Below are 13,538 nucleotides of genomic sequence, written 5' to 3' on the forward strand. Positions count from 1 at the left end.
CTGTTCACGCAGGGAAAGCCTCCCAATGGTGAAGTACCCCGCCTGTCCCCGCAGCTGCGGATACAAGCCATCAGGGAAGGCTACCCGCACTAATAGCAAGGCTACACGCACAAGGCACTAAATAATTCAGTGTCACCTGAAGGAATGAGCAAGGCGGGAATACTCCCGCCCAAATGAGCCAGTCCGTATGCTTCTGGAAGATCTTTTGTACTATACCTGCCAAGGTATGGACAAAATAGACAAGATCTGACCAAAGCAGCCCATGAACCAATCATAAGGTGACAGCTCACCGACAAACAGTACGAGAAGCATGCTCTAGTACTGTTTGTCACTATTAGCCGCTGCCTACTCACCAACCATTGTCGTGGCACGCACATAGCCTGCAGTTGGTGGAAAAGGAATAGTACACAGCCGGCCTGGTCACTATCAGCCGCTGCCTACCCACCAACCAGCATGGCACGTGCGTAGCCCGTAGTTGGTAGAACAGGAATATTATACAGCTGGCTGTACCTGCTTGGAAACCTACCTTCGGCTATAAATACTCCAACTCCTTGGAACGGTAGGATCATCTGGTATTTTACCTTCACTAGCTATTTCTCTCAATATACACTTATATTCAGAGCAATTTTAGTCTGATTCTCACGCCGGAGGGTGGTCACAAGGAGGAACCCCCCCCCCCCTTTCTCAGTGACGAGCTCACGGTGTCTGTTTTGCAGGTCATCTGAAGAACATCCTTCTTTGCCGGACCTAACCCTCGTGGGAAACATTACTTAACCCCCAGATTATCCATAATCTACTCGGGGTCGATTAGTGTTTCTTCAACCGGGTTCGGGTTTGGTGTAGACCGGGTATTCTAAAATCGGGTATTTTAATGCCATATTTTTTGTATTGAAAAACCCAATTTTCGGTATTTTTTCCAGGTATAAATTGAGTTTTTTAAGGGGTTGCACTTTTCTGTGGTACTTTTCAGGTATAAATTGGGTATTTGAAAACTCGATTTCGGGTATAGTAGAACCTTGTTCCGGATATGAAATCGTTTACGGTTTTCGAGTATTACCGGGTACAAATCGGATCCGGTTCGGGGCATGAGTTTTGACACTGAAATGGGTTTAAGGTATTAAAAACTTGTGTATAAAAAAACCTGATTTCTAGGTTTTTTTGGGCCTGACTCTGAGTTTTTTGTACACCTTTGAACCTAAGGACCCATGATGTTTTTGAGAAATGCCCAAACACTATGAGCATTCACGTTATTTTTCACATTTTCAAACCAAAATTACATTAAAAATCATTATATTTTGGGATATTGGTTTTTAATACTTCCAATTTTCCCTCATTGGTAGATAACACTCTCAACTTTTGATTTGTCACCCGCCACTCCCAACTTTCACCCTATGTTCCTGTACCACTCCGCGACTAAATGTAACCTCGTTAATGTTTTGGACTAAAAATGTCATTCAAATTAGTTGAGGGGGGGTAAAACAGAAATTTTATTTTTAAGACACAACCTCCATTTCTGATGACCTCGTTTTTCCGGCGACCTCATTTTTTTCGGAGAATTTGAGTTATCCGGCTATCTCGTCTTTCAGAACACCATATCCATCATTTCACCGAGCTTCACACATAAATTTAAGTTTTCCGGCGAGTTGCAAGTTTCCGGCGAACACCATATCTATCATTTCACCGCCCACCGCCCCAAAACCGCGACCCACCCCCCCCACCACCACGAGTGTCCCACCCAGCCACCTTTTGGGATCGCCTGCGTGCCGGAAAATCGAGTTGCAGGTTTCCGGCGAGCACCATCTTCATCATATCTCCACCGGTGCACAATCTTCATGATCTCCATCACCTTTTTACACCTCTTAACCATCTCCATTTTCTGAAAGACGAGATAGTCGGAAAGCTCAAATTCGCCGGAAAAAAAGAGTTCGCCGGAAAAAACGAGGTCACCTGAAATGGAGGTTGTGTGTTAAAAATAAATTTTCTGTTTTACCCCCCCCCCCCCTCAACTAATTCGAATGACATTTTTAGTCCAAAACATTAACGATGTTAGTGTTCATTTAGATGGGGAGTGGTACAGGAAAATAGGGTGAAAGTTAGAAGTGGTGGGTGACAAATCAAAAGTTGGAAGTGTTATCTACCAATGAGGGAAAATTGAAAGTATTAAAAACCAATATCTCTCATATTTTCTCTATTTTTTCAATTAGTTAATATTTTTATATCTTTATCATTACCTTTTATTTTTCCTCTATTCACAACCATTTTTAAAAACATATTAAAAGGCTTACTTTTATGTGGTGCCCTTTACATGATATATTTTCTCGTTTTTAGTTCTTTTAACTAACGACAATCCAAAAAGTCAGTTAAATTCTAACACATGTCAGGCACATGAGGGTATAAATGTAATATCCATCCTTTATTCCTAAATTTAGGTGTCAAAATCGTCCTTAAAGTTTGAACAATAATGTGACTTTCGTCCAAAAAATGTTTCTTTTTTGCTTCTGGACCATCGAGGTTTTCCAGTTTTTGTCAATTGCATCCAAATTGTTAACTCCATTTTTATTAATGTTGGCTCAGGGGCATTTATGTCCTTTTATATAAAAAATATTAAAAATTTAGAAAAATAATTACTAAATGAAAAAAGAAAGAAAAAATAAAAAAATAATAACAAACTGAAATTGCCGGCTATCTTCCTACGTTTCTTCCCCACCATCGCGGGCCACCACGACCAACCCCATAATACACTTCCCTTTATCCTTTCCCTTCTTTTCCAGGCCATGCACCCCCAAATGCCTTGTTCCGCTTTTAAAAGGCATCGTTTCCCATCTGGAGCGGTGGGCAAGAATAGCCAAAGGCTTTCTCCTTCCGTGTTGAACCTCCAACACCATTTTGCCGACAATGCGTTGTTAGTTTCTTTAAGACTCGAGATTCCGAGCCCCCATCTTCTTTCGGAGTAGCCACTCTCTCTCAAGCTACCCAATTAATCTTCCTAGAATTGTTAGAGCCTCAGCCACCCCATAAAAATTTCTTATTGCTAGTTTATATAACTTTTTAGATTCATTTCTGAAAAATAATACAGTTGTTTAGCATATTTTTTTTTTATCTTTAATAAACTTCAGAAAAAAAAAATAAACAATTCGACCCAATCATTTATACAATTATACGGTTTCTAATTGAGATATATGTTGGTAACTCTGTTTATAATTATTAGTTCTGAATGTATTTAGTTAATCATAAGACCATGAGTAGTCATAAAGCCCGTGACTCGGGCATTATGTGTCACGTGGCGCCCAGTCAGAGTTATGGTGTTTTACAAAAAAACAGGGTGTAGTCATAAAGCCCACCCCCAGGCGTTATGCGTCACGTGGCGCCCAGTCACTTGTACATTTTTTTTGTTTTTTTTTTTAATTTTTTATTAAGAAAAATCAAATAACAATAATATTTTATTAAACAAATATTACATTAAAATAAATAGTCGTGACTCGTTTAAGGTACTACATGAGCTCTAACTGAGGTTAGACTTGTTTAAGATGTTTCTAAAAACAATTAAACGAGTCGGGGCTTAAAAGAACAACCCATGAGCAGAGCTTGAGAAAAAATAATATTTCCAGGGCTTTTGTTTTTAATATATCTCAAATGGGCTAATTCTATTTGAATGGGTTCAACTCCAACAGTTTACATAGGGAGCTAGGATTTTTTGTGTATTTGTTCTTCCTCTGGAGTCTGGACAATTATCAACGCCGCACATCGGAGCAATTCTTCAGGTTCATTCTGATTTTCATCTTTTTAAACAATTGATATATATATATATATATATATATATACCCGACCCTCACGCCCGTCAAATGACACGACAGCAAGGAGCCGGTAAAACCAGGTGAGATCAGGACTCGAACCCTGGCAAGCCAGGGTCATCTCTCATATCTCCCATATAAATTGGTGATAGTGAGGTTTGAACCTCCTCCATTGAGCCACATCCAATTTATATATTCTTTCCAAAAATATAATTAATAAAATCATAAAACATTTAATTAAGACATATATAAAATTCATAAACTTACGGTCCATGAGATGAAGAGCATGTGTCGGTGTCTCCGTTCAACTCTAGATGACCCTTATTATTTCAAAGTTACTGGAAGACTTACTAAGTTCAAATTGTTACCGATTCCCGCTCATCATAAATTCTATAATTACTATTTGATTTTTAAAATTAATATTTGGTTGCATAGTCAAAGTTGTTGTACTTGCTTCCTAACTTCATTCTTCCTCATGTGTAGAATTGTGTATATATTTGTGTTTAGTTAATGAAAGTATTCAACATTTTCTATCAAATATTCTTAACCGTATTACACAGGGAAAATTCTTTAAATTGTCCATTTGAAGAGAGAGAAAATTTAAATGATCCATTAATAATCAATATTTACAAAATGGACCAACAAATTTGGACTGAAGCGACGTGATTTAAAAAGCTTTGAATCTCGTCTGCTTCGTTCAAATTTAAAGTGAATTCGTCTTTCCTGTCCAAATGTTAAATAATTTCGTCTTTTCAGTCCAAGTTTTTAGAATTTTTTTTTCTTTTTCTCTAACATTTTTTTTCTCTTTGTTTTTATACTTCTTCATCATCATATTTTTATTCATCATCTCCAACGATTTCTAGCTTCCGACTTGTCCGAGGAGAAAGATTTTGATAAACACGGAGTGGCTTCATCGTCAATTTCGCCATACTCATCATTGTTACGGAAATCATTGTAATAATTATCGATCAATGACGAGAAATCTTTGAACTTGACCATTTTCCGTTAATGAGTTCTCTTTTTATTGCCAGTGATGAAGAATAAAATATGATAATGATGAAGATGAGGAAGGGAAAAAAAAGAGAGAGATTGAACGAAAGAGAAGAAAATGTTAGAGGAAAATACAAAAAAAAATCTAAAAATTTGGACTGAAATGACGAAATTATTTAAAATTTGGACGGGAAAGACGGGATTATTTAAAATCTGGACAGGAAAGACGGGATTCACTTTAAATCTGGGCTGAACAGACGAGATTCAAATCTTTATAAATCCCTTCACTCCAGTCCATATTTGTTGGTCCATTTTGGGAATATTAAGGTATCTTTGGTAAAACTAGCTGATAGTTGTTAGCTTAAAGTTGGAAGCTGAAAGCTAGAAGCTGGAAGCTGATGGCTGTAGTTTTTTAAATATTTTTAGGTGTTTGGAAGAGTAGCAAAAACATTTAATAAAACTAGCTAGGTGCCCGCGTGGTGCGGCGGAATAGGCACACGACCTAACATCAATTGCATAATCAGTGTCGGTACATGATTCACGTGATGACAGTGCATACATAACCGAATGTAGACGTGTAATTCATGGAAAGGCAGTAAGCGTGTAACTGATGTCGAAAATCAAGAAACAAAGCCGAAATATACAGTAATTTCAAATAGATAATTTTTTAAACCAACCTATTTTGATCTGAATCCCTTTCTGAACAGACATTGTTCTAATCTGAAACATATTCTGACATGACCCCTTTCGACTCGGAAGCGTACCGACACGAACCAAACTAATTTAACCATCTTTGTTTCGACTCGTTCTAACCCTAATTTGGTCTTACACATGACTCGAGCTCAGCTGACTCGACTTATTACCGATCCTAGCCGATAATCACGTAGTATGTTAATTTTTTTAAGTTCAAGAAGTATAACAATATCGTACTCAAATTAAAGAAAATAAAATGCTCGTTTTTATGATGTAATTTGTTTAAAAAATTATTAACGTTTGAAAAAGTTACGGCTCCTAAAAAAGTCGTGGTTGTAGTTAGTTTTGAATAAGGGTTAAATATGTAATTATTATATAAATTAACATAAATTTATAAAAGTTAAAGTACAAAACTCGTAAATTCAAATGTAAAAACTTGTAGCCATCTTTTTCTCAAACGCTAGCAATAGTAGCGTTTAAATATGAAGCTTTTTATACCAACCAAAAGCTTGAAGCTACCTTAACCAAACAAAATTTTTTATTGAATATGAGCTTTTTTTTTTAATAACTTGAAGCTCTTAAAAGCTCCTTGTCAAACATACCCTAATTATTAATAGATCTTTTAAATTTTATCTCTCTTTAAATGATTCATTTAACTATTTTTTTTTCCTATTACAAATACTCTTGTTTACATCAATTAATGCTTTTATTTCGTGGGCTTTGGTCTTATTTTATTTGTGATTTTCTTTACCTACTCCATTTTGGCCTGACCCAAAAATTTGGGTCATCCCAAATTATGCTCATTTTATAAAAAATTTCCGCATCCGTCTTTTCATTCATTAATAGATAGTGTTTGCAATATAAAAGTTCGCAACAACTTACTTCACTAATCTTTTTTACAAGGAAACTTCGTGTATTTTTCGTTTGGCTTGACAGTAAAATAAATTAAAATAAAGTAAACGTCACGATCTTCTGGAAGAAACTATCATTTACAATTTTACATATTAAAACAGTCATACCAAAAGACTGAGTATTAGTATAATAATTTCTTATCTATAAATATTGCATCTCCCAACTCTTAAACCCAGGTTCATCATCTCCTAATCCTTCATTCCTTCTGTTTGATAATCAATCACCATGCCAACCACTTTCTCCGACAGCCACTCAGACATCATTCAAACCCACATCTTACCTCGTCTAGACGCCAGATCTCTTTCCACACTCTCCACCGTATCATCGTACCTTAACACCCTATGTTCCGACCATACTCTCTGGTCTCATATCTCCAAGTCCACGTGGCCCTCTATAACCCACCCTCTAGTTGATGACGTCATCTCCACCTTCCCTCAAGCCCACAAATCTTTCTTCCAAGACTCTTTTCCTTCGTTAAATATTGAAGTCAACCACCGTGGCTGCCATCACTCCAGGTATCATAATATTAATATAACTCATCCTTTACCATCACAACTCATATCAGCAGTTGATATACGATACCAAAACAATATCATATACTCCACAGTCCAATTCACTGACGTCACGAATGATTTTTTATCCTCTTAGTTATTAATAAAGTTAAACGAAGATGTGACTAGTAATAATAATAATAATAATAATAATAATAATAATAATAAGCGATATATTGAGATGGAAGTGGACGAGTTTGCGGGTTTGGAAGAAGAAAAAATAGCTCATTTGAAAGATTCGTTGACGTTAAACTGGATTATTATCGACCCAACACTAAAACGAACAGGAAACGTATCCACCATCAAACCGGTTGCGGTAAAGAAGGACTGGACGAGTAACGAGACACTAGTCCAATACGTGACCGTTTTGCCTGGATGTGGTCCAGATGAGATGGTGAAGTGTAGGATACAAGTGGTTTTGGGTGTGGGTCATGAGATTGGGTTGAAGGTCAAAGAGGTGACGTTGAAGGTGTTGAATTTGGACTCGTGTTGTTTGAAAGGTAGGGAGTTTTTGGTCATTTTACGTCGGTCAATAATGGATGAGGATAATATTGTGAGAAGGGTGGTGGTGGGGGAGAAAGAGAGACGCAAAAGGCGGCTTGAGTTTAGGGAGATTAAAAGACAAAGAAGGGAGTTGGTGAGAATGGTAGAAGATAAAAGGGAGAGTGATATTGTGAAGAATAATATTGGCATATTGGTGTATTTTGTTTTTCTGTTTACTTTTTGAGTTTGATGTACAATAAGTCATTGGTTGTATGTGGGAAGAGTAAACATATTCATTTTAGACATGGTCATATGAAGAATAAGTCATTTGTTATACACTTGTATGTGGGAAGAGACTGTAATGTGGTTGACGTTTGTTAATGTTAAAAATATAAGTTAACATTGTTCAATTTTATTATTCATATTATGTTTTGTGTTAATTATTTTTTTTCTCTCTCTATCTGTTGATTTTTTTCCGTTTGTTATCTATTAATTTGTGTGTATATAAGTTTGTCTGCACTTAGGTTTCTCTATTCTGTCTTGGACTTGCAAGCCTCCATTTAGGTTTCTCTATTCCAGAAAGAAGTTGTTGCCTTCTATTATCAGTATTCTTATATCTCGAAAGGAGCAATTGGGAACGTAATCTATCTTTGACTTTGTTAAATTGTTATTGGCTTTGCATCATCGCTCCCGGCCTATTAAGTGGTGGCAAGAATGACTCCAAAAAAAATCATCTTTCAAAATGTAGTTGCCTAAGTTATAATAGGTCCCAACCCAATTGGTGTAGATTTTATGTATTTTGTTTAGTTCAAATGGTTGTATTCATTTCAATTTAGACTACGTTACTGTCTGATCTTATTCAAGCATTTGTTTTGTATTTTCTTTGATTTTGAATAAAACCGGTACCACAGTTTTGACAATTTATAGGGATGATCTAAACAAGTTGTAATGTGTTTGAGGTTTCGTTAACAAATTTAGAAGGATGATCCAAACATGGAAGTTAGTTAGAGCATCTCCAGCACTAGTTACTACAATTTTATTGCTTTTGTTAGTCAGTAGCATTAGTCGTATACATTTAAGCGTGATTATAAGGAGAGAGAGTTCACAATGTAATGGGAATCTTTAGGAGAGTAGGGGCCTTAAAGTGTCTTTGTGCGGGCAATAGATCTTTGAGTATATCTATGTAGTTTGTTGTCTTGAGTAGCTGACTTACTAGGTGACAAGTTTGTTTATTGAAGTAATGCACTCCAAAAAAATTTTTCCTTTTTCATGTACTTCTTCGCTTCCCAAGTCACCTCAGACTGATCCTTATTTTTTTGTCTTCTTTCTTCGAGTCCGCCACTTAAATAAGTGGAATTGTCACCTCAACAAAAGTTACTTATAGTTTCCTGCGTAGGTAGCGGATTACTCATATGTACTCACAAAATTGTACACCTAAATATATTCTAGCTATCTCTAATATGCTACGTTATCAAATTACGGAGGTTAATTTGTTAGCACCAGACTTGAATGATCGTACATCAAGAGCTAAATTGGTTAAACGTATAGGTCATAATTATTACAGGCCTCGTAAGTGACATCCAAGCACATATGGAAGCCATTGAATCTATTTTGTAACTCTTTTGAATCATATGATCACTTGCTCATGATTGGTATTAAATGTCTAAATTAACTTTTTTAGACGGCATAATATTATAAGCAAAGCTCAAAGGAAAGGCCCAAATTAGAACCGTCCTACGGATGGCGCCAATGAATAAACACTAATCGACCCCGGGCAGATTATGGACAATCTGGGGGTTAAATAGATGTTTCCCACGAGGGTTAAGTCCGGCGAAGATGGTTCTTCTGATAACCTGCAAAACAGACACCGTGAGCTCGTCACTGAGAGGGGGGGGTACCTCCTTGTGACCACCCTCCGGCGTGAGAATCAGACTAGATTGCTCTTGAATATAAGTGTATATTAAGAGAATGACTAGAGCAGATATCAGGTAATATATCAAGATATGAGATATGAGATAAGATGATACCATTCCAAGGTGTTGGAGTATTTATAGCCGAATGTAGGTTTCCAAGCAGGTACAGCCGGCTGAATAGTGTTCCTGTTCTGCCAACTGTGGGCTACGCACATGCCATGCTGGTGGTTGGTGGATAGGCAGCGGCTGATAGTGACCAGGCCGGCTGTGTACTATTCCTGTTCCACCAACTGCAGGCTATGCACGTCCTCTGACAGGTTGGTGAGTAGGCAGCGGCTAATAGTGACATACAGTACAGGAGCGTGCTGCTCGTCATACTGTTGTCAGTGAGCTGTCGTATCCTTGGTCAGATCTTTTGTCCATACCTCGTCAGGTACAGTACAAAAGATCCTCCAGTATCGTACGGACTGGCTCGTTTGTGCGGGAGTGTTCCCGGCTTTGCTCACTCCTTCAGGTGACATTACTGAATTATTTAAGAGTTAAGTGCCTTGTGCGTGTAGCTTTGCTGCGCAGATAGCCTTCCCTGATGGCTTGTATCCGCAGTTGCGGGAACAGGCGGAGTACTTCACCATTGGGAGGCTTTTCCTGCGGGAACAGCTTGCGTACTGCACGTAAGGACGTCACGTCTCTGAGCATGGTGGGTCCTGCTGGCCCAGTTGGTTTCTACGCAGACGTCCCTCTTCAAGGGGTTGCGAGTTTAGCCTTAGCGCAGACGTCCCTGTTGAAGGTGAGTCTTGCGGGTTCAACTGCGCAGACATCCCTCTTTGAGGTGAGTCTTGCGGGTCCAACTGGGCTCTGCTGGGACCTACCTCTTCAGGACCCAACCAACAATAAAAAACAAGTAAGGAAATTAGAACAGGAATGAGATCGATGATCTAGTTTTTAAACATAACTGAATCTCTTCCTTAACCAACCCTAAGACTTCAACGTACATCACAGAGACGTTTGTTGTTAAAAATGACATCATTACTACATTTCCACAAGCACCAAATCGTGATCAAAAATATCGCTTGGGACCACTTCCTTTTCTCCTTATCCTTTATCAAACACCAAGATCAAACACATTTCTAATTGAGTCCCATTGATCGGGAAAGACAACTTTAGCTAAACTCGAATATGTGACCAAATTAGTCTTGCCCAAGGGCACAGAAACAATAAATGACTAATCGATTTAGTTCTAAGCCATACATGCGGTATTGTGGGGATCTACACGGAAGCCAGCTCCTCCTTTTTTTTGAACGACCAACAAACATAAAAATGCATATGTACTCCGTACGGGGTGACCCAATGGTAAAGGCCACCGCCAGCAGGCTCAACCAGCCGTACGAAACCCATAAACGCCTCTAAGTTATCTTTAGTTCCGGGGAAAATCCACCCATCCGAAGTCCCACTGGTTGTAAAACCCATCTGCCCTCAGGATCGAACTGCATATAACAAAGATCCTAGTCTTCCTTTTATTGAGCCACTCATGTCACCTCAAAGTGTTGTAATTAGGGTTTGAACTTGTGTCTTCATTAAAAAACACATGCTCTTTCACACTATTTTACATTGTAAAGGACGAGACAACTCCTCCTTAGTAGGTATAAATCACATGCATGAAGAATCTCAATGTTTACGGATCACTAAAATACAAACACAAAAGAACAATAATAATATTACAATGGCATTTGAAAGTAAGAAAAGCAAAAAAGAGATCAAATCGTGGTCTTGAACCTTGGCTAGTTGGCTTGACTATCAAAACCACCAAAATTACATAGCGGTATTAAGTAGGGTATAAGTTTTTGCTGCAATCCAGCGTTGCAAACCACGGTTTGCATTTTCTATGCCAAACCAGGGTTGGAGACCACAATTTGTCATGATATACCATCAATATGGTATTCCGAACCACTGTTTGATTAGGGATGTGATCCTCATATGCCACCCCATATGTCTATACGGCTTGTATAGGCCTATACGGCCGTATAGGGTACGAATGACTGACAAGGGGACACATAAATGTATTTATTAGAGGTGCGCATGGTTCGGTTAATTTTGGTTAATAACCTTAAATAACTTGGGCTAAAATTTTGCTTAAAAATACATTAAATGAATGTTTAAATACATGAAATGAAAGTATAAATATATGAAACTGAGATATTAGTACATGAAATGTTCACCCCTAGTATTTAGCATCAATTTCTCATTGCCTTTCATGCATTTGAAATTGCCTTTCAATTTCTCATTGCCTTTCTAACCGGACAGTACGAGCAATATATGAAGATCGTTCGCGTACCGACAAGCAATCGTTCATGCCTATCACATATATAGCATATATGGCATACACTTACCACTTAAGGTAAGTGTATTAACTAATCACATCGAGTATGCACACAACCCCGAAAACATAACAAGGAATGGGGCTAGAAACTCACCTGAACTCGGTTACGTTTATCGTTAACAGTTACTCCTTCATTAGCTGTGCACGACTAACTGTATAACAATTACACATATCAATTAACTATTACTATCCATATCGCGTTTATAGTCTATTTACACCCCTCAACGAACGGGGGTTCGGGGGCAACGCCCCTGGCAGCGGGGTTCTAGGGGCGGCAACCCCTAGCAGGGTCCAAGGGGCAGAGCCCCTGGTTGGGGTCGAGCTGTCAGGTCAGCTTGGAAAATTTTTATTTCCATTAATTGCTTTAAAAAAAATTTCATTACGATTTTAAATTATCATCTAATTCGCTATCACAATTTTCTATAATGAATTAAGCCTAATTCGTTACCAGATCACAGTCTAATTCGTTATCTAGCACATGATCTGATTCGTTATCCAACTTCGTTGTCCTGATTCGTTATCTTTCCTCAGCTGATTCGTTATTATAGTTCGTCATCCTTCATGACGAATTGGACCTTTATAACGAACTGGTCCTTTAACGAACTGAACTCTTAACGAACTGAACACTTAACGAACTGGGGGTTCATTCGTCAGTTCTTTCTTAACGAATTGGAGTTAGTTCGTCATTTATTCCTTAACAAAAGGCTTAACGAATTGTGTCTGCTTTGTTATCTCCCCTTGACGAATGGCATAACGAATTACCTTCTAATTCGTCAAATCTCTGTTAACGAACTATATTTAGGTCAGAGAATGTCATAATATTCCCTGACATTCTCTTAACCTCGTACATCATTTCCGGCGCCGTCATATCCGGAAAACCGGGATCGGGATCTCCCCGGAAAAACGAGATCTCAGTTATTTTCCACCGTTCTTCACCGTTTTTCGTCCCGTTCGATCCAGATCTGAGCTAGGGTGACCCCTAAACTCATCCTATGATCGGTTTACACCCGATTCCACCCGGATATCGTGACTTTAACGGTTTAAGGGTGTCGGCTCGTCGTTTCGCGACTAAATCTAACGGGTTTGGATCTCTACAATATCGTACTATCATTACCTCGGGTCGGAAATCGATTCTTCTTCTATGTTTCGGCTAGAGAGAGAGAGAGTAGGATGAGAGAGAGCTAAGTGTGTGTTTTGGGTGGTGTATGGAATGTAATGGAAATGTAAGGTTTAATGTGTGATTATAGTTTATATATCATGGGTCATGGGCTTGAGCCCATGGTCCATCTTCCTTCCTTTATAATCAAAGTCCATTACCCAATATTAAATAATATAATTAATATTATTTTAGAAATTTCTGGATTTTACACAAAGTACCCATACCCATAGGTATCGAAAAGGAATTCCTAAAATCTTTGTATTGAATATGCAGGTACATGTACAGATATTCAATGAAAAAAATCTCATCCCTAGATTGAAGTTGAATTTAAATTTTAAAATGAGATCAGCGGCTAGAACAAGTGAAATTGACAGTTACAACAGTTTGATGAATTTAGATTTCATCAAGCTAGCCCGATTGTGGTTCATGACTTCATGGCTTCTTAGCAAATTCCATACAACAATGGCAGTGCGCTAAGGTTTCGATGTCTTTGCGTCTCATCAAGTAAAAGGACGATGAAGATCCTAGATAATTCATAAAGATGTATAAGAGGAAAAGTCTTTGTGTAAGATATAAGTTATGTGATATGTCCCGAGCAATACGTTTTTTTTTTCTCATGTTTAATTGGATTTATTCTCTTATAGGATTACGTATATTTTTATATAAAAA

The 13,538-nt window shown here is 37.9% G+C and overlaps 1 protein-coding gene across 1 annotated transcript; it reads left to right on the forward strand.

Moving 5' to 3' along the window:
- Positions 1-7,118: 7,118 nt before the first annotated feature.
- On the forward strand, positions 7,119-7,664 carry LOC143581625 (putative F-box protein At2g36090). The gene has a single exon (XM_077064376.1). The coding sequence runs from the start codon at positions 7,119-7,121 to the stop codon at positions 7,662-7,664; it is 546 nt and encodes a 181-aa protein (XP_076920491.1).
- The last annotated feature ends 5,874 nt before the right edge of the window (positions 7,665-13,538 follow it).

The sequence above is a fragment of the Bidens hawaiensis genome, unplaced genomic scaffold (genome assembly GCF_021521415.1).
Source record: "Bidens hawaiensis isolate Kalapana, Puna unplaced genomic scaffold, B.hawaiensis_p1.1 tig00001511_1, whole genome shotgun sequence".
Taxonomy (NCBI): domain Eukaryota; kingdom Viridiplantae; phylum Streptophyta; class Magnoliopsida; order Asterales; family Asteraceae; genus Bidens; species Bidens hawaiensis.